Genomic DNA, 20,958 nt, shown 5'->3' on the forward strand with positions numbered 1-20,958 from the left:
AAAATATGATACACTGTTATAATTTATGTACTTAATGTTATGTAAAATTGTTAAAATTCGCTCCACTTTGACCAAATACATCATGCACTGATAGATAGATAGATAGATAGATAGATAGATAGACAGAGCAGGGAAGTGATTGTCTTTTCTGTCCCCATGACATTACATGCATAAATATGCACGAAAAGTATCTGTATAATACATTATATTATCAAGCACTTTGCCCTAATTGCAATTTGAAAATGCATCATATAAAACCTTAATAAAAAACTACCTAGAACACTAAAAAAGTAGGATTTTAGTCTCTACTCTCTAACATTACACTTCACCATGAAATATAATGCTTAATACCAAAATAAGAGTACGGTCCAGAGCTTTAAACAGTTTCTGTACTGATTTGTTTACAGTGTGTAATGGACTTGGAACAGGAAACCTGACTCACATCTTGTCTATCAATGCCACCAACATTGACTCCTTCAAAAACTGCACGAAAATCAACGGTAACATTGCTATCATCCACCCATCCATTTATGGGTAAGTCAAGGACATTAGCAGCATTACAGCCTTCATGTATAGCCTGTGTATATCAACTGCAATGGATTATGGGGCACCTTTACCAATGACATTGTTGTTATTTGTAGGGATCGATTTACCAAAACACCAAAGATGGAGCCTGCCCAGCTTGATGTGTTTAAGACAGTGAAGGAAATTACTGGTAAGAGCGCATAAGACGTGAGTAATGCATGACACATTAAATGCATATTAGAGAGTCTCCCCATTAACAACCCATTTGTTGCTTCAGGATACTTGTTGATTCAGACGTGGCCAGAAAACCTTACCTCACTCAGACCTTTTGAGAATCTGGAGATCGTTCGAGGACGAACTAAACGGTATGTTCCTTGTAAAGACCCCCCCACCCCCCATAGATCCACAACCGCTGGATCACAAGAAATTAGTTTTTCAAGAGTTGAGTATTCAAGGCTGTCTTAAAAACTTCCTGTTCCACCTTTTTCTCTTAATCAGTGGTAGCCAAAGTTTGATGCTGGCTCAGCTCGATATCGAATACTTGGGCCTTCGCTCCCTCAAAGAAATCAGCGACGGAGACGTGGTCATCGTTAAGAACCGGAACCTGTGCTACACCAACAAAAGCCACTGGAAGGGCCTCTTCAAATCAGAAAGCCAAAGTGCCAAAATAGAGGAAAATGCTGCAGCTGCCACATGTGGTAAATTTGGTTTCCCACAACGAATGCAGCCAGATGCTTTTTGTTGTTTTGTTTTATAGTTTCTGATTACGTAATGCACAAGCCAGATTTAATTAATGAGTTTCAAAATTGGATAATTATGCAGGAAAGATCTCTTTGTGAGATTATGGTATGTTTGTTTTCAGCCCTGTGTGACAGGAAGTGTACCACGGACAGCTGCTGGGGGCCCGGCCCGGACATGTGCTTCTCCTGCCGTGACTACAAACGTGATGGGAGCTGTGTTGACTCTTGCAACATCCTGGAGGGGTAAGGGAGGAATCTGGACTTTAATGCCTTTTTAAGCTCTGAAATGTGCCTTGTTTTAGACAAACAAGTCTAAACATCGGATCTGTGTGCTCTACAGTTAACTCCTTCAAAGTCTATTTTCATACCAGGAGCATTTCCAGACTAGACATTAGACGTTGGGGATTTGTTATTGAATCAATTCAAAGACCGAATATGATCCGAGGTATTCTGAAGTTAAACCTCCAGTCGGTATAACCCAAACACTGTAGCTGAAATGGCACATTCTCTCACATCTGTTTATCTTTGCAGATCTCTGTCAAACATTAAAACTCGACATGCTTACAATTTAACTTGTGCCCTCAAAAAAAGGGATCAAGAATTTCACCTCACATGTAACTGTTTGAAATGAGGCGTCTGTCAACTTTGTTATTGTGTTTTGTTTTTGCAGAGAACCGCGGGAGACCGTCGTGAATAAAATCTGCGAGAAGTGTCACCCCGAGTGTAAACACATGAATGGGACTGCAACCTGCAATGCGCCTGTATGTGTGTCACATCTACACTATTATTACAAACATCATTAGAGCTGCAACAATTAATCGATTAGTTGTCAACTATTGAATTAGTTGTCAATTATTTTGATAATCCATTATGCAGTTTGAGTATTTTTTTTAAGAAAAAAAAGGTCATAACTCTCAGATTTTTAATAGAAATTGTTAGTTGCAGCCATAAACATTATACAAATTAGAAAACACATGTTAGAACAGCTTTGTGAACATCATTTATGAATCTAAAATGTCAGCAATAAACGTCATGTCTTTGTGTCAGTCACGCTCAGAATCAAAGAGCGCCACAAATGAACAATTATGAAGCATTAAATCTGTTGCCGAAGAGTCAGCACTTCCATTTTCTCCATCAACAGCAGCCTTATTAAATAGACCATAATTCACAAGAGCCACAAGATATGTTGTGTTTGGGAGGAGGGGTGTGGCTGTTTGATCTAGTTGGCACACAGTCTACTTTTAAATGCTCCTAATCTCGTCTTTGACTGAAAACAACAAGTCTCAGCCTCCTTTTTGGAGCCGTTGAAAGTAACTCTGGGAATGTAGAGTATTGTTATTGACAAGAGAAGTAGACCGTTTGAAAGAAAGTATTACATTGCAGCATTTGAGGGGAGACACCCCTGGTGGATAGGGTAACATTTTTAACTGATAGATATCACCATGAAACTTCCCCAGTTGATTACTTACATTAAGGCAAATCTTTTTTTGTATTACAAGTTTTCTGAAATTTCATATTTAAATATGCAAATAAGACATTATCTTATTATATATGCGGTAATTTCCATACATTTCCAGAACAGAAATCTGTACATTGGATAAAGCCAGGTTAAAAAAATCTTGTTTTATTTTGCTGACATGTTAGAGTCAAATGTTTCTACAGAGGGAATTATGGATATCTCTTTTTATCATGCCATAAATCAGAAATTACTGTCAACAGCCATAAAAAAATCAATTTCCGCCATGTTTTTTGGAATAAAATGTTCTATAAATCAGGCTATGAATGATATATGAACAAACCCTTCTGTAAAAACCTTCAGAATATAGATAGGGATGAAACTGGAAGGTTTGGTGGATGTAAGAGCTGCTGAAGTGAAGATTTCTGGATCAGAGTCTGAGAAAAAACACATTTTGGGAAAACGGCCTTTAAAGATATGGATTGAAAACACTAGAGGTGAATAGAGTAAAAAAAAATGAACATATAGATATCACCATGAAACTTCCCCAGTTAATTATTTACATTAAGACATATATTTGTTGTATTATTATTTATTATTTTAATTTGATGTTTGAATATGTAAATGAGGCATTATCTAATGCTAACTTTAGTGAATTTAGGAGAAATCTACATACGCAAATAGACAAAATGTAGTAAAATAAACACCAAAATGTGTATTTTGGATGTTACTAGTCTGAAAGAAGACATGTAATGGAAGCCAAATAGCCCCAAATCTCAAAATTGACCAATGCATGAAAAACAATGTTTTTGCCTGGAGTGTCTTAATTGCATTAAGTCTCAGAGAACAGAGTTGTACAGGCCTAAACTACACCACCAACACTTCTGGGTGGGTTTTCATTTCCAAACATTTGCATCTTTATGAGGAAGATGGACGCAGCTTGCTTTATTATTATGAGACAGGGCAGTTTGCACAATATTTACTACTCCTCTCTCGAGAGTTGTAAACATCATGATTTTTTTTTCTTTTCCTTTCAGGGCTCTGAAAACTGTACAAAGTGTGCCAACTTCCAAGACGGCCTGTTCTGTGTGCCTCGCTGTCCACAAGGCGTGCCAGCGGAGGACGACACGCTGGTGTGGAAATACGCAGACAAGATGAAAGTGTGCAAGCTGTGCCACAAAAACTGCACTCGGGGGTAAGAGCATTGTTCAGCAGACCTGGGAGCTGGCACTCCGTCTCTCTGTCGTAATGTTGAGGCAGTAACTTAATCCGAGCCAGAGGGGTCAGCTGTGGTTCTGTTGGCACAGATTGGGGAGAGAGAGGTCGGCTTCCAACATGAGGCAATCTTTGCTGAGATTAATGATGAAATCGGACAATTTAGGAGGGATGTTGAAGACTAAGATTAAACGAAAATAACCGAAATTTTGCATTTTTGCCCATTTACTAAAACTTATATTACTTTTGCTCTTCAAAGCATTTCATTGTTTTGTAGATTTCTGAATGCGTTTCCATTCATATTAGTTTACCAACGGAGAGAGTTCTGCAATGCCAACACGTTCTCATCCCACCTCGTCACATACTGACATTGTCACGGCCGTCGGCGTCACTTTTCGGTCGCAGTAAACACGTGCTTAATGTTGTAAATTAAACAAAAACATTTGCTTAGGTTTAGGCAACAAAACCACTTAGTTAAGTTTATGAAAAAACAACATGGTTGGGCTTAAAACTACTATGTTTGTACAGGGAAAATGTGACTGGATGTTGTGAACACGGGGCATGAACGATCAGCTGATTGTAACGTGAAAGTGAAACGTAACGCATGGGACACAAACAGCGGTCTCCTGGATGAAAGCCTTGTGTTTGTTGGACTCATCCACCTGTGTGTCTCTTTCGCGTCACCATAACAGTTTCCCTGTGCGTCTACTGTTGTCTGGCTGTCTACCACGGATAGGTTTACATTGTAGTTAACGAAAAGCCCGGTGCGTCGCATACCACCGCTAAAGGGTGCCTTGTTCAGCGGTATTGAACGCCGACAGCCGTGACAAAGTGGCGGTATTTGAAAACGGGCTGTATTGATGGACTATCAGCGGTGGTGGTGGCTGGTTGGTATACTGATGGTTACTGTGGTTTAGAGACGTCCTTTAAACCACACTTGTGTGGATTAGTTGTGCAACGGTTCAACAAGCCCACGGTTTGGTTTGAATTACGGTTTTTGAGTCACGGTTTTGGTTTTGGATCGGTTTGTTTTGCACATTAGAGAGAAGAAAAGCACAACCATTTCCAATGTGTTTGAAGATATAGTAATTGATTGATAGTAATAAATTATATTTCTATATTATATTATTTTATACATGAAATAAGGCATACTACTTAATGGTCAAGTAGGCCTATGTTCAGATAATTGCCTCTTCTATGTCTCTGCTACCTCATCAAATCTGTGTGGAAGGGCTTTTGTAACTTTATTGTAAAACTTTTTATGAAGTAAAATATGATGAAGTATTTCCCTAACTCGTATTTTTCACTAGTTTAGTATTTGGTGACTACATCGTTGTACGACATAGAACGAAACAGACCCCAATGGACCCCAGTGATTGATGCATTCAAATTATTTAGTCTTGTAGACTTGTAGCAAATTGCAGAGAACTTGGATGCTTTTGAGGGAAGAAATTAGCTTCTCATCATTTTTGCACTCATGCGATGAAATGAAAAATGTTAGGAAACATCGTAGTTTGGCAGCGGTGATTGTTTTTTTGATGAACACTGATTGCAGAGCCTTTCCCTGATTGTTGTTGCTTCATATGGAAACAATGGACTTATGATGACTTGAATGAATTAATGAATATGCAGCGTGAAATCAAAGTGATGGTATGCTTACATCCGATTCTTTGCATTGGCTTCTTTACAGGTGCATGGGTCCTGGTCTCAAAGGCTGCCAGAGTAAAAGGTGAGTAGATCCAGCAAACACTGATCACTGATGCAATAAGTGAAGTAAACACTGACTTTGCCTAAGTTAGACTTTCTAATTTCATCTCTCCTTTGTTTATTGAATTCGGAAATGTGCTCTGTTTTCTATCTGCGTTCTTAAATGAGCTCCCACCTGTCTTTCAGCCACTCTGGTCTTTCCATGATTGCGGCTGGTGTAGTCGGCGGGCTGCTGGCTGTTCTCGTTGCAGGCCTGTCTGTGTTTGTGTTGCTACGCCGACGCCACATCAAGAGGAAGAGAACCATGCGCAGGCTTCTCCAGGAGAGAGAGGTAAGATGAGGGGACTGAGTCACCTCGCTTGTAGGGAGACATCAAGACATTCAAGATGTTGAGAGGAGTATCTTTGAGCCTGTTGATGATTATTTACAGAGATACAAGTCTGCTGTATGCAGAGGTAGTCAATTTTACTTGTCATCTATTGCTTGAAAGGGAAAGTGAAGGCATCAATTTCATATTCTGTTTACAATATTGTACTGTCTACTACAGTTCATTTTAAAAGATGCTGTTTGCATGACAGTATGTGAGATATTCAGTCCTTGTTTTCCAGCTGGTTGAACCTCTGACTCCAAGCGGAGAGGCACCAAACCAGGCTCTGCTGCGGATCCTGAAGGAACCCGAGTTTAAGAAAATCAAAGTGCTGGGATCAGGAGCTTTTGGTACCGTTTACAAGGTAATAACATGCTCCGGGTTTGTGTCTCTGAACACCTTGCTGTCAAAGTTCCACTCGAGCGCTGAGCTTTATTGAAGCTGGAGCTCAGGAGTACGCGCATGAGCCAAGTTTACATAACCAACGCCCGTCAGTGTTTTCGCACATCTACATCTGTTGTCAATTTTTCAATTAAAAGACACATTTTTAACTTGCCAGATCATGCGTGAGTGACTCCACTTTCACTTTCAGTGCTGTGTGTATATACAGTATACTTGTATCAATCTCATTGTGGGGCTATTTGAGGGTTAAGGTTAAAGGGTAACTTCAGTATTTTTCAACCTGACTAATGGGGACAACTATTTTTGAAATTCTTCCAGTATTGAGGGATAATGCTGTAACCAGCAGCCACAAAACGAGCTGCAAGATCAAGTGAGCAGCGTCAATGTAACGTTACGTCCACTAAAAGTGCTTATTTTTGTCACTGACAGGCTCAAATTGTTATTATAAGTGTCTGACAACATTATGAAAAGGACCCTACAGAGAAATAAAACGTTTTTCTTACCTTTCGCTTGATTTGGTTTGTTATTGTGTCCAAGCCCAATCAAGGAGAAGTCTCGTTGTGAAATCTGAATATCCGTATACTCCAATAAATACGGGTGGCCATCGAATTCAAAGACATTATCTACATTGTCGAAATCATCTAAATATTCAGCAAAACAAGATGCTGATGTATGTTCTGTATGGAAAACACAGCAGCCAACTACATGAAGTGGATTAAAAAGTATAATATTACCCTCTGAAAATGTAGAATGACAGTAACATTAATGGAAGTACAAGTGCCTCAAAATTATACTTAAGCACAGTACTTGAGTGAATGTACTTTGTTATGTTCCACCACTAGGTTTAGTGGGGACTAAGGGTCCTCTCAAATGTAGTAGAGCACAAAGTGTTTGGGGGCGGGGTAATACATTAACGTCAGCATTTAATTGCACTGTGGATTTGCATGTATGCACTCGTGTTCACTTGATGATTCAGGTGTAATTAAAAGCATGCAAAATAACAAACGCGTGTCCTTACAGGGCCTGTGGGTTCCAGAGGGAGAGGATGTGAAGATCCCTGTGGCCATCAAGGTTTTGAGAGAGGCCACATCACCAAAAGCAAACAAAGAGATCTTGGACGTAAGTTTCATGATTCATGTGGTACATTTTTTTAACTGACGTTTACTGTAATACTGAGTCAGAACTAACAGAAGCCATTCATTTATAGTGTTATTTCCTGGACTACTTCAGTAAAGTGTGTGCTACTGGTGGGAAATGACATATAAAAATGAAAAACTATGCACATTATTATCATTTGACTGGAAGTCAGAAGTACCTCAATGTGTTGCACAAAGTGAATGACAATTATTGCTTCCCAGATGTCAACTTAACTGTAATGTATCCTGTAATTTATAGCACATGCATCTTAATTTGAAACTAATGACTACTTATTTTCCTTGTAATGGAGAATGGGTCATGCTTCTGTAGGAAATGGGATTAATTCATTGGAGGGCTGTGCGTGGGCGTTGGTTTGTAATCCAAGGCTGAGGTGTTCTGGAAAGGAATGCAGTCCTGTAGCCGCGCTGAGGACGCAGCTTGTTCAAAACGCATTATGCAAACGGCTGAGTGTGCATCTTTAGATCCTGTGATTTTGCGGTTGCTCAGTCACTGCACATCTGGAAATTGTGGTGGACATACACGTCCTCTGAACTTCATGACTTAAGGGCAGAGGCTTGTTTTTAAATGTGCTTTGAAGCCTCTTCTTCCTCATCAGGCTGTCAAAATTACAGAGCTCGCAACAATCAAGTGGTTATTTGCTGAACGGCGTTGATACTGTGGTAGTCATGCAGAGAATATTTGGGGTACAATTAATGTACTCACGACAGGAAATCTGCTAAATAAGGCTCAGTTTGAAGTGCTGTTTGCACGGGTCTCCTTGTAGGAGGCCTGCTGTCGGTGGCCGGTGTGGATTATCCCCATGGTTTTTCTTTAATTCGCTTTTCTGTTATGACGAGTTTCCACTCTGCTGAGCCACATACAATATGCTTCGCTGGGTATGACTGCTGCTAAGAAACTTATCACCAAACACTGGATATTTCCACAAATGTCATGTTTCTAAAGCTATCAGCTTCCAGGTTAAATATAGACTTTCTACCAATATTAGTTCAGTGGAAGATGGAAAGGGCTGTGAGACGTTTTTCTCAAACAGACAGAATTCATTTTTTTTGTCTTTGCACCTTTAATCCATCAATGTGAATGCCAATTATCTCCTTTTGCCCATGCACTGGATGAGATAAGGTAGACAGACTTATTTACTTACTTACTCACTTACTTACTTACTCACTCACTCTTACTCAGTTACTGACTCAGTTACTTACTTAATTATTTACTCTCTTACTTACTCACTCACTCGCTTACTTACTTACTTTCTTACTTACTTACTTACTTACATACTTGCTTACTTACTTACCCACTTACTTGCTTACTTACTTACTTTATTAATCCCAACAGGAAATTTCACTGTTACAGAAGCTTAGCAAAAAACACAAAAATACCAAAACTTATCAATACAATAACTCACTTACTCACTTACTTACTTACTCGCTAACTCACTCACTTACGTACTTACTTATGCACTAACTCACTCACTTACGTACTTACTAATGCATTTACTCACTCACTTAATTACTTACTCACTCACTTACTTACTTTATTTGTCCCAGGGGGAAAGTTCACTGTTACAGCAGCAAAAAAGTCAAAAATATATTTATACTTGTCGATACAATAACTTAACAATAGACAAATTTAGCAATATACAATAATTGTCGACAATAGTTTAAATAAATGAGAGGATCTTTACTGTACAGACAGTATGTGTGTAATGCTGTGAGGTGAAGTGCAAGTAGTGCAAAAATAAATGTTAAATGAAATGAGTACAGTTATGGGTCAGATAATTTAAAGGGGGGTGGAAAGGTGTATGAGTCCAGGGTGAGAACGTTTGTTTTAGTCTTTAGTCAAGGGGGTTGTTTTGTTGTTTGTATCACCTGACTGCCCCCAAATAATATCAAACATTGAATGACAAAAAAAAAAATGTTGTGTGTCTACATGCGCCCTACAGGAAGCTTATGTGATGGCCAGTGTGGAACACCCTCATGTGTGTCGTCTGCTTGGCATCTGCCTGACCTCCACTGTGCAGCTCGTCACCCAGCTGATGCCCTACGGCTGCCTGCTGGACTATGTCAAAGAGAACAAAGACAATATCGGCTCCCAGTACCTGCTCAACTGGTGTGTGCAGATAGCCAAGGTAAGAGAAACACCTCACAAAGGCATCAAGTTACATGGTAGGGTCTGTTCAATAGCGACTGCGCTTTACTTGCATTAACAATACAGTTAATCTCATGCCTATATGGGTTTTTTTTTTTAGTCGTACAGGGCAGATGATAAAAACTAAATCACCCGTGCATTTCTGCAGAGCAAGTAAAGTTGTTTTGTTGATACAACTGCTAAAAAGAACAGTACATGCTGCCTTTAACTGTTGAATGATAGGACTTATTAGGTAATGATGACAACTCTATCATGAAAGCACTTTTAGATCGTGTCTGATCAAGCAATGTTTCCATGCCACATCAGACAACTCGTGAAAAAGAACAGTGCGCTTATGTAATGACTTGCATCGTTTGTTTGACAAAAGGGTATGAACTACCTGGAGGAGCGCCACTTGGTGCACTGCGACTTGGCAGCGAGAAACGTCCTAGTGAAGACTCCTCAACATGTCAAGATCACCGACTTTGGTCTGGCCAAACTCCTCAACGCAGACGAGAAAGAGTACCACGCAGATGGAGGAAAGGTTGGTTGGAGATTAAAGTATAGCATCTGTCTGTCACGAGTATTTCAAAAAGATAAAAATACATTTAAAATAAAGTTTTTCTGCCCTACAACTTAGATTTATTTTTTCAGTTTTATAGTCATCGATTGTTGTACTCAAATAGGCCTCAGAGCAACAATATTTGTACATTTATAGCCTGTTAATGACTTCCTCTAGATGAATATATTTTTGCTCCGTGTCATGAAAGATGGTATTTTTGCATTTGTAGTTTTGCTCTAGATTGTATCTTATGTAAGTGAGTATAAATAGTTCTGTCAGAGAGAAAATAAATTACAAATCAGATAAGTTCTTTCTCTTATCAATGTTTCTTTGTGCAACTGAAAGCACTATTTTCTGAGGAAAATGTGTGTGTGAAGTGCTTGTGTTAACTCGCAATTACAGGATGACCTGTACACTTCTTTCTGTTGTACCCAATGATGTAACAATTTTCCTATAAAATGATAATTTCCAAAACTTTGTATTAAATTCCAATAATATGGTAGAATATCCTATATATTGGTGTATTACCTTATTATGTTATCAGAACTTCATTACATCCGTGGTTTATTTTTTATTTTTTCCAAACTGATGATATAATCATTTTGACTCATCATGTACTACAATGTTCAGTTTCTTTCCAGACATTGTATTGCTCTTCCTCAACAGAGGAACAGATGTCCAGTTCTTAGAAATTCATCTGCTCAAAGCTGGACTGGATCTCAAACATACACGCCTGCTACTGTTGGCATTTCCTTCATTTGTTGTAGTTCGATGCTATTCGTTATTCTGAGAAGCGTTGTTAATTAAACTTTAACAGACAGGGAAGCGTTTTGTTACAGTAACAGTAATTCATTTAGTATGGGACTTCCTTATGCAGGAAACCATACCAGAAATATTTTAAAAAGCTTTTTGTGACACAAACTGTAACAAAAACGACATTAATACAATTGAAATCTATGTTAAATGTTAGCATTTTCAGTAATTTTGTGCTAAAATATGGATTATTTTTTTTTAGGTGTGACTATTGCAATTCTGCACCACTAGGTGACAGTGCAGTTACATTATATACTGTATGTGTTAAAGTCAGAATAATGGATTTCAATTTAACAAAGTGTACTTTGAGTGAAGAAGCCAAATTTGACTTGATGTTATTAGGATACAAATGAAGTTATTTCTCCTTTTTAATAGGCTATTACAGACATTGCTGTTGAGAGTCCATTGGCAAGTGTACAGCTGAGTCTCAATGCGCTCATTAACATTCTCTTCACCCACCTTTAAAAAAAACACCCTCCTGCAAACACAGACATGTACAGCATAATCTTGCCAGCAAAAAGTATCTGTGCTGTATTCATTAAAAGACTGCATGCTTTTGCAGGAAAATATCTTCTATGTTAGTGGTCCAGTCAAGCTTATTGTCCAGATGTACTCAAAGGAAAAATATGGTGGTGCATTAGTATCATATTAAGTGTAAATCTACAGGTATATTGCCTTTTTGGACATTACTGCAATATTTGTAGATTATTACATTACTACTTTTTGTTCCGCAGGTACCAATAAAATGGATGGCTCTTGAATCTATCCTGAACAGAACGTACACACACCAGAGTGACGTATGGAGTTACGGTAAGTCTTGTGCTTTATGTTGTGAATACCTTTAACCCAGCGAGGCTTGAACCCTGCTTGCGATGCAGACTGAGCTTGGATCTTTGTGTAACTTCCGATATGTAAAACAGCTGGGCTTCTGTACTCCTGAGTTTTGGTGACAGTCATTGATTCATTGTTTTAACAGCGAGTGGGGCGAAGAGAGGAAAGGCAGTTTTGAAGCTTCAGAAGGGATGTTGTTTTTGGATCTTTTAAGACACAAAAAGAGAAGAGAGAACATCTTGCTTGCATCTGCGATTTTTAGGACACAGGTAGCACACACCTACACACCAGCAGTCTCGGATGGACGATATCACGTCAGAAGAGATTGTTGCCACAACCCACATAAACAGTTCAGTTCAGTACACACATACAGCATTTGTTGTGTGGGCCTGCTCTAAACCTTTTTTTCCCGAGGGTTTTGATCATGCCTTCCGCTCAATATGGCAAAAGCATCAGCAGACCCTGGCAGAAGTGACAGGCTTCCTTTCCTCCTTTTCCCTCCTTCAGTTCCTCCAACACAGAGATGCATCCTGCTGACTCCCACTCCTGCAGGCTGAGCCAATTTGTCAACATAGCTATTTTGATACTGTGTGATATTTGGGAAGCTTACATCCTGTCACTCTCATTTCCTGTCTTTTATTGGGGGGCAAAACAAAGTGAATGACAGCTCAGCAGACTGACATTACACCAACTGTCCTCCTTTCTGTAGGAGTAACCATTTGGGAGCTCATGACATTCGGGACCAAACCGTATGATGGGATTCCGGCCAGTGAAATAGCCAGGGTCCTGGAGAAAGGGGAGCGACTGCCTCAACCACCAATCTGTACCATAGATGTCTACATGATCATGGTGAAATGTAAGCTTGGTGGGCCGTGGTTGAAACATTCTGCTTTTCTGTAGTGTGTTCACATATTTTTTTCCTTTTGAATCAGCTGTTGCAGCTGAGTTCTGATAATTTCCCCACAGACATTTTAAGTTTCATCTTATCTTCTTGTCTCATGATGATGTGTCTGTGCAGGCTGGATGATTGATGCAGATAGCCGACCTCGTTTCCGGGAATTAATAGCTGAGTTCACAAAAATGGCTCGGGATCCTCCTCGATATCTGGTCATTCAGGTATGGTTGTACCTCAGATCTTAAAGGGGACCTATTATGCTTTTGTACTTTTTTCCTTTCCTTTAGTCTATTATATAGTTTTTTGTGCATGTAAAATGTCTGTGAAGTTACAAAGTCCACACCAAAGGGAGTTACTCTCCCCCACAGAAACACTGCTCCTGAACTGCCTGAAACACCTTGCTTGAAGTCCCGCCTTCTTTTTTGTAACGTGGTGATGTCACCAAGTAACACATTTGCATAATACCTGCCTAGCAGCTAGTTTGGCACGCCCTCAACCAAAGCTAGTTAGAGCGGAGCTGAAGTGTAGTCCAAAGAGTTTGTTTAAGTTGACCAATCACAACAGAGTGAGCCAGCAGACGCTGACGGTATGAGAAAAATGAAATATTTTTTTTTAACATTAAAGCATGTAAACATGTTCTAGTAGAAATAAAAATACAAGTATGAACCTGAAAATAAGCATAATATATCCTCTTTAAATCTCCACTTTATTTGACGATGAATCGTAGTAAGCTGTTGGACACATCAAGCTGATGAGAAGAACACTTTATTTCTATTCCAGGGCGATGACCGCATGCACCTGCCGAGTCCACAAGACCCTAAATTGTACCGCAACCTGATCAGCGTGGAAGGCATGGAGGACGCCGTGGACGCGGACGAGTACCTGGTGCCACAACATGGCTTCTTCAGCAGTCCGAGCACCTCCGTCACCCCACTGCTTCACTCCTCGGTAAGCTGCTTCATATATATAAAAAAAAAACAATCAAAGGTTTTGGATGGTTGGGTTTCCACCAAAGTTTCTGGGACCTTTAGTCCCTGGAACTACTTTTCAAGGAACTAAAAGGTTCCTTCAGCCCACTGCATTTCCACCGCGGACCTGCGAAGATTAGGCAAATTAGTTTGCTGACGTATGAAAAAGCAACATGACATGGACGAGGGCTGCTGGTGGTCACAGCGGTAAACACACTCTGCAGCCTGCAGTTCAGTGTGCCGGGCTGTTTCATATAAAAAACACGTTGGAAAACAATAAACCTTAGTTTTTGTCTCTCTGCGATGATCTGTCTCAGTTGACATTTGTGTGTCATACTGCGGCTCGGATTTGGGTAAAAGCTAAGAAAATGTTACACCCTGCATGGCACAAAAAAGAACTTAAATGTGATTTATCCAATACCACTGCTGATATTTCAGAAAAACTTTGAGGGGTGAATCATTTCTGCTTTGCAGTCATGAGGCATTTAAAATAGAAAACGAATGCTATAATTTAAAGAAAACATTTCAAACTTTAAAAAGCCAGAACTGGCAAACCACTATTCCCATTTTGATGGAAGTTCAAGGCATGAAGCACAGTTTTTTGGTCGTATAATTATTGTAGGCAAGCAGTCGACTGACCAGAAAAATTACTTATTAACACAACTGGCCTCTGATTAACTCATGGTGAAAACTGACTTTCTGTCTGTATATGTAGAACTTCCACAAGGTGGCGTAGTTTTTTTGATTGTCCACCTATAGTAAACCTACAACTACAGAGAAAAAAGTTCAATGAAAGAAAGTGCTAGATAATGTAGACAGAGAAAGGTCCATTTATGAACTATACACTCACTATACAGGTTGGAAAATACTGGGCTGCAGTCATTTGCTTTTAAACTATAGCAGCTGTTGACCACATTTACTTCTAATCATTTAAAGGTTTTACACAAATCTGAGATCCAGAGCCAGAATATAGTCACAATATTTTATGCAGTGAACTTTCAGCCAATAAAGAGTCAACTGAAAAAAAAGGTGAATCTGTACATGTAATGAGACACAGATACCTTTTACTACAGACACACACGGCAGACTCGCTCACATTGGCCTTCTCTATCCAAACAGTGAGAGAGGAATACCAGCTGCTTTGGACGAAGGGTAAAATTTCCCAGAAACGGCAGCATTAATTGATTTAAGAAACTGCACCACATGCACCAGCGGCGCACGCTTTAACAACACGCAGTCAACTGTTTGAAAGTGTAATTGTGCTATTTCAACTGTGTTTTGGGAAATGGGATTTCTGCATAAATCATTACCCTGTGAGTCAGAATGGAAATAAACGCAGAGTCATTTTTCAGCTTGTCGAAAGCAATTTAGCAGAACGCTGGCGGTTAAACTGAATCCAGGTTGATCGAACAGCGAGGACAGTTGAACTAATCGTCTCAACTTGAATCTCATCCCATCTTATTTTCTTTACACTGGCTTCCCTTGAAATTATAAAACCTAAGGAATCCATTGGTATGAACCATGTCATACTAGCTTGTCATGAAGGAGGTTAAATAGTGCTCCAAACTGGCATGGCCATTTTCAAAGGGGTCCCTTGACCTCTGACCTCAAGATATGTGGATGAAAATGGGTTCTATGGGTACCCACGAGTCTCCCCTTTACAGACATGCCCACTTTATGATAATCACATGCAGTTTGGGGCAAGTCATAGTCAAGTCAGCACACTGACACACTGACAGCTGTTGTTGCCTGTTGGGCTTGAGTTTGCCATGTTATGATTTGAGCATGTTTTTTATGCTAAATGCAGTACCTGTGAGGGTTTCTGGACAATATTTGTCATTGTTTTGTGTTGTTAATTGATTTCCAATAATAAATATATACATACATTTGCATAAAGCAAGCATATCTGCCCACTCCCATGTTCATAAGAGTATTAAATACTTGACAAATCTCCCTTTTAAGGTACATTTTGAACAGATAAAAAATGTGATTAATTTCCGACAATCATGCGATTAATCATCGAATGACAGCCCCAGTTATTATTAATCTAAGTGGCCGGTCGTACCTGGTCTGAACCCTGCTTACCCCAGCTGCCCTCATTCTGTTTAACTGTCACCAGAGGTACTATTTCTCCACTTCCTGACCCCTACCCACTCGTCCTCATCATCATCCCCTCTCCCACGTTTCCTCCCAGGTGCCCTTTGATTGATGAGAACTCCTCTACCTCAGGTTCAGTGAAGGCCATGCGTAGGTCTGGCTCTTGCACCTGGGAACATTGCCGGCCTCTGACAGCCTGGTTAGCCCATACAAGCTTTAAAGTATGATTACCTTTGCAGGCAACTTTTTAAGATCTTTGTCCAATAAAAACTCAGCATAAGCCTGCTTTTGTAATATCACTGTTGGGGCATGGCCCACTATGGGACCAGAGGTTTTTTGCAGCGTGTTTAATTTCCTTTTCTTGTTGAAAATAATTGCATTGCCACAGCTGTCACTCTGCTCTCTTTATTCACTCGGTTTCCGTGGTTTTAACACCGTTCACAGTCCTTTGACTCGAGAATATGACAGACATAACAAAGCTTGTCAGATTGCCTGAATGAATATGAATCTGCTTGCTCAACTTTTTTTTTCTTTTTTCGATCCTCATCAGCTTGTACTGAGACGACAGCTATAGTTCCTCGGGTACCATAAAAACACATTATTGTTCTATCGCTATTCAAAGGGAACTTATTTTCCCCTGAGAGGCTTTAAAATAAACCACAGTGACTGAAAGAAACACACACTTCAAAAAAACTAAATAAAAGAAGGAAGTCAGAATCAAATACTACCAAAGTAAAAGACAAAATATAGGACAGAAATAAAGGGTTTACCTAAATAAATTGAGCACCGCAGACCATCTTGCATTGCACTGAATATGCCCATTCAGTTACACTTTAAACCATTCTTCTCTTAATGTCTGCTTTATGGATAACAGAGGGATATTCAAATGTGTTATTGATCTATAAAACACAATTTCCTGCTCTGCATTTGATGTGGTGTCATCATGAGACATTAACTCTTGTTTATATTGTCTGTTTTGCAGAGCCTCAACAGTAGCACTGGAACATACCACGGCAGAAATGGCTTATTGGTAAGAGAAAATCAATCCTTTAAATTGCACTTGAAGAAAATTAGTTTCCTCTTTTTATTGATTTATATGTATTATGTGCCACAGCACACTAAAAAAAACTCTGTCCTCTGTTGCAGAATGGATTCCCGAGCAGAGACGGAAGCATTGTTCTCCGATATATTCCCGACCCCACGGACAAACTTTTAGACGAGGCCTTCCTGCCGTCTCCAGGCAAGTACCCTTCAAAACCCCTCTTTTTTATGTCACTCAAGTGAATCTCAGTAGAGCTCTCCCTTTGTCCCTCTGTTTGATTCAGTGAGAAAGAGGGGCATCTAGTGGACAAGAAGCGTATTGCTGACTGTACTTATTGCACTGCTGCCACAGCTGAACAGCATATGCCATTTATTTCATCATTTGGGCAGTGGTGGCCTAAAGGTTAGAGAAGAGAGCTTGTGACAGGTCGTCGGTTCAATCCCCCGAACAGGCAGGATAAATCTGAGTGGGGAAAATGAAAAAAGCCGTGCTTGCCCCTTCCCTCATTACCACCACTGAGTTGCCCTTGAGCAAGGCCCGTGGCACCAACCTTTTTAGTTCACACAAACTTCTAAATTCTCATTGTCCTTTTCACAACATCAGAATTTACTTAATATTTGATTTTAGTACTTTAAAAACATAGCTTATAATTGACAACAAATAACTTCCTTGAATGCACCATTGGGAAAGATTTTAACAGAACAGCCGCTCCTCACAACTGTATTGCCACTTGATGATAATGTAACAATGATTTAAAAAAGTAAAGCAAATGAAATGCTCACTTTGATGGAATGGTTGTCTAAAGCAGTCATTCCCAAAGACTGGGTCACGAAGAAATGAAAAGAACCTAACTGCCTGTTAACTCATTTATAAAGTATATGTTTTCAATAACACATGCATAAAGCAAAGTTATGATTTATCAAACTTATATCTCTTCGAAATGGCTGGTTTATCTTTTCAAGATAATATAAGGTGATGCAGAAATGGCAGTAGAAATGGTCAGGAACGTTTATCTACGCACAAATTCGCTCATCTCATATTGTGAATTGGGTCGCGATCGTTTGTCATTTTTAAAAAGTGAATCCCCAGAAAAAAAGTTTGGGAAACTCTGGTTTAAAGCAAGTTTCAAGTCTGCAAGTTGATTTTCACCACCTGCTGCCATTAAATTGATACTCTACTGTTTTAGCATTGCCCTTCCATAAAGTTTGGGGATTTGCGAGAGACAGATTTATAAAAGATTGCTCAAATTCGATGCGTCCAAGAGGCCAAGATGTCCTGAATTTTAGGCCCTAGTAAAGATGAAGCTCCACAAACACTGGATCCTACATTTCCCATAATGTGTCGTGATAGGACTTTGTAAACATCCACTTCTTTCAAACTCCACGCCCCCAGTTTGTAACACAGAATACATTATATAAATGTTTTGACAGACCGAGTAGTATAATTAATAAACGGATCTTTATGTGGAAGATGAGTGGAGTGGCTCTTTAACTCCACACAGTGGCTGCCTGGAAGGTTGTAAGTCAATCTGCAAACTCGGGGGTTTGATGATGATCAGCATTGCAGTGATTTGCAGTTAATGGGCTGAAACCTGACACCATTATGTTCTGTTCAGTTTTATAAATGAGATTCTATTGAGGCTGTGTATACACTTAATGAGAAACTATCTAGGTTCCTCGCTAATGTCAGTGTCTTTCTTACAGACTACATGAACCAGAACGGAGTCTCAGACATGATGAATCCCATTTACCAGCAACCGGGTCCGCCTCGCACCATCCTGCCCACCATCTCCTCAGACGACACAGAGACGGAGTACCTGAACTGTTTTAAAAACGGGACCAACGGACCCGAGTACCTCAACGAGGTCCCGTCCCCCGCCATCCTCCCGCTCACCTCCAACGGCACGGTTCACAGCATTCAGAAATACCAGCCGCAGAACAGCATAGACAACCCCGATTACCAACAGGACTTCACTCCCACCTTCAAGACCCACGCCAACGGACACATCCCAGCGGCGGAGAACGTAGAGTACCTGGGCCCAGACTGAGGACTTAATGGATACAGACAATAAATATGAGACTGTTTCCCTTTCCATTAAGAAGGGGCATTGATGTCTTGATGGCTGAGAAGGCATCGCTAAGTGGTACCATCAATTATCATATATGTCTTACGGAGTCAAGTGACACTTTGTGCAAGCTTTCCGTGTTGTTTGCATGCAGTCCGACTTGTCACGCAAAAAATCCCTCTCATTCCAAAGAGTTTTTTTTTTTTTATCACCAAATGACTTTTTCTTGATGAAAGCTGGACGAAAGCTGCGTGACTCAGTTGACCTGAGAGGTGCTGGACCAGCTGCGCTCCGTTCATACGTTGTAACCCCTGTCAGAAAGCTAAAAATCTCTCTAAAGGTTGTGGACAAAATGCTGTATGTGATCCAGATGTGTCAGTGGAGGACTGCTGAAAAAGGTCTAAAAACACCCCCTTTAAGAAATATGAAAATGCCTCCATTTTTTGGGAAGCAGAAGCTCTACTGCAAAGAACAGAAACCGGCAGCTCAACCCAAAACACAACCCAAGGTACATGTGTTGTAGAATCACAAGTTAGATACACAATCAGTCAACGGTGTGTTGGAATTTAAAGGGTTGACGACACACAGTGGTGCTCTCACTTGACGCTGAAGGCTTAGGACATTTCGGCGCGGGGAAGTCAAGACAATGAAAGGGAGTTTTTAAGAGTAAAATGCCGGCTCGACTGTTGAGCTCCTCGGAGGCCTGACGACACTCATCCTGAAGGATGAGTCAACGAGGACACTAAATGTTGCGATTGTATAGAATGTAAAGGGGAATACTGGTGAAATGTATTGTTTAAATATGTTACTTTTATGCTCTAAGACAGATCTGTATGTATTGTAAACTGGTTGCTGTCTCTCTTAGATTGAAACAAGAGAGTTCCCCGTGTCCCCTGATGTGTGATATCACACTAGCTATGTAGAGAATGTAATGGTAAATATAGCGGATGTGCTTGCGGTCATATTCACACTCTGAGGTTTGCAAGTGGAAAACCTGCAGCCCTCTTGTAGCGTGATGCATATTGTGTGGACCCACAAAGCTGTCTAAACTCTAAGCTAGTTTGTGCACCCAGGAAGTATTTTCTGGCCCTTTTACTGATTATTTCCCACCGTTCTAGTATCTTTTGTAGCAGCTTATCAAGTTTTAACCGATACAAAAACATAACCAGGACAAACTGGTCTAACTGATTATCCTATACACTACTAACACAGGGCTGACACATATAGACAGACAACCATTCATGTTCACATTCACACCTACGGGCAATTTAGAGTCAACAATTAACCTGACCTGAATGTCTTTGGACTGTGGGAGGAAACCGGAGAACCCGGAGAACCTGCAAGCTAGGACAAACTAAAAATATATATATATATATATCTATCAAACACAAAAAAGCTGGTAGAACTGTCTTAGGTCATGTGAGTAACTTTTTAGATTAGAAGTAGCGTTTCCCTGTAAACACAAGTTGTTTTACAGACTATTTGAATGGCTCAAGTCAGAAACAAAATATGTTTCTGATGTTCGTGGTCTAATGTATCTTTAATATTACCTTTCCTTGTCTGATTTTTTTTTTTTTTTTTTTTTTACAAAAGTGTAGACAGTTGAATCTGCTCTGAGCTTTAAAGTCTTGTAGTCTCGCAAGAGCATTAAACTTTGCAAATATTATTCCTAGTTTTAAAGGAATATTCTATTGTAGCAACCTGAAAGCCTACTTTTGCAGATTTTACACAGGTACATGTACAGAAAACCGTGATTATACTGTAATATGCCCTAAAATAGTCACCTATAATTTATACTCAGTACACTGTTTTGTCACATCATACGTGAATATGCACTTATTCCTGAATTGTGATTATTTCATTCAAAAGTGAACATGAATAAATCTTTTTTTTCTATGGAAATACAGTTTGTTTGTTTTTCCCCCCCACAGCTTTAACAAGGAAGAAGGAGGACTGTGAGCCCAATGATTCACTTATCTACTCAGTCGTTT

General features: G+C 39.8%; 1 protein-coding gene across 1 annotated transcript in view; it reads left to right on the forward strand.

Moving 5' to 3' along the window:
• The window catches only part of egfra (epidermal growth factor receptor a (erythroblastic leukemia viral (v-erb-b) oncogene homolog, avian)), a 51,635-nt gene extending 30,766 nt beyond the window's left edge, over positions 1–20,869 (forward strand). The window contains exons 9-28 of the mRNA XM_037787788.1: positions 408–534; positions 642–715; positions 803–890; positions 1,024–1,223; positions 1,388–1,508; positions 1,936–2,026; positions 3,759–3,916; positions 5,627–5,665; positions 5,830–5,974; positions 6,252–6,374; positions 7,433–7,531; positions 9,510–9,695; positions 10,083–10,238; positions 11,804–11,879; positions 12,610–12,756; positions 12,919–13,016; positions 13,576–13,743; positions 16,843–16,890; positions 17,007–17,100; positions 18,606–20,869. Coding sequence (XP_037643716.1) covers positions 408–534; positions 642–715; positions 803–890; positions 1,024–1,223; positions 1,388–1,508; positions 1,936–2,026; positions 3,759–3,916; positions 5,627–5,665; positions 5,830–5,974; positions 6,252–6,374; positions 7,433–7,531; positions 9,510–9,695; positions 10,083–10,238; positions 11,804–11,879; positions 12,610–12,756; positions 12,919–13,016; positions 13,576–13,743; positions 16,843–16,890; positions 17,007–17,100; positions 18,606–18,949 — 2,582 coding nt within the window. The 3' untranslated portion in view covers positions 18,950–20,869. The remainder of the gene's footprint in view (positions 1–407; positions 535–641; positions 716–802; positions 891–1,023; positions 1,224–1,387; positions 1,509–1,935; positions 2,027–3,758; positions 3,917–5,626; positions 5,666–5,829; positions 5,975–6,251; positions 6,375–7,432; positions 7,532–9,509; positions 9,696–10,082; positions 10,239–11,803; positions 11,880–12,609; positions 12,757–12,918; positions 13,017–13,575; positions 13,744–16,842; positions 16,891–17,006; positions 17,101–18,605) is intronic.
• Positions 20,870–20,958: the final 89 nt, after the last annotated feature.

Source organism: Sebastes umbrosus, chromosome 12 (genome assembly GCF_015220745.1).
Source record: "Sebastes umbrosus isolate fSebUmb1 chromosome 12, fSebUmb1.pri, whole genome shotgun sequence".
Classification (NCBI taxonomy): Eukaryota; Metazoa; Chordata; class Actinopteri; order Perciformes; family Sebastidae; genus Sebastes; species Sebastes umbrosus.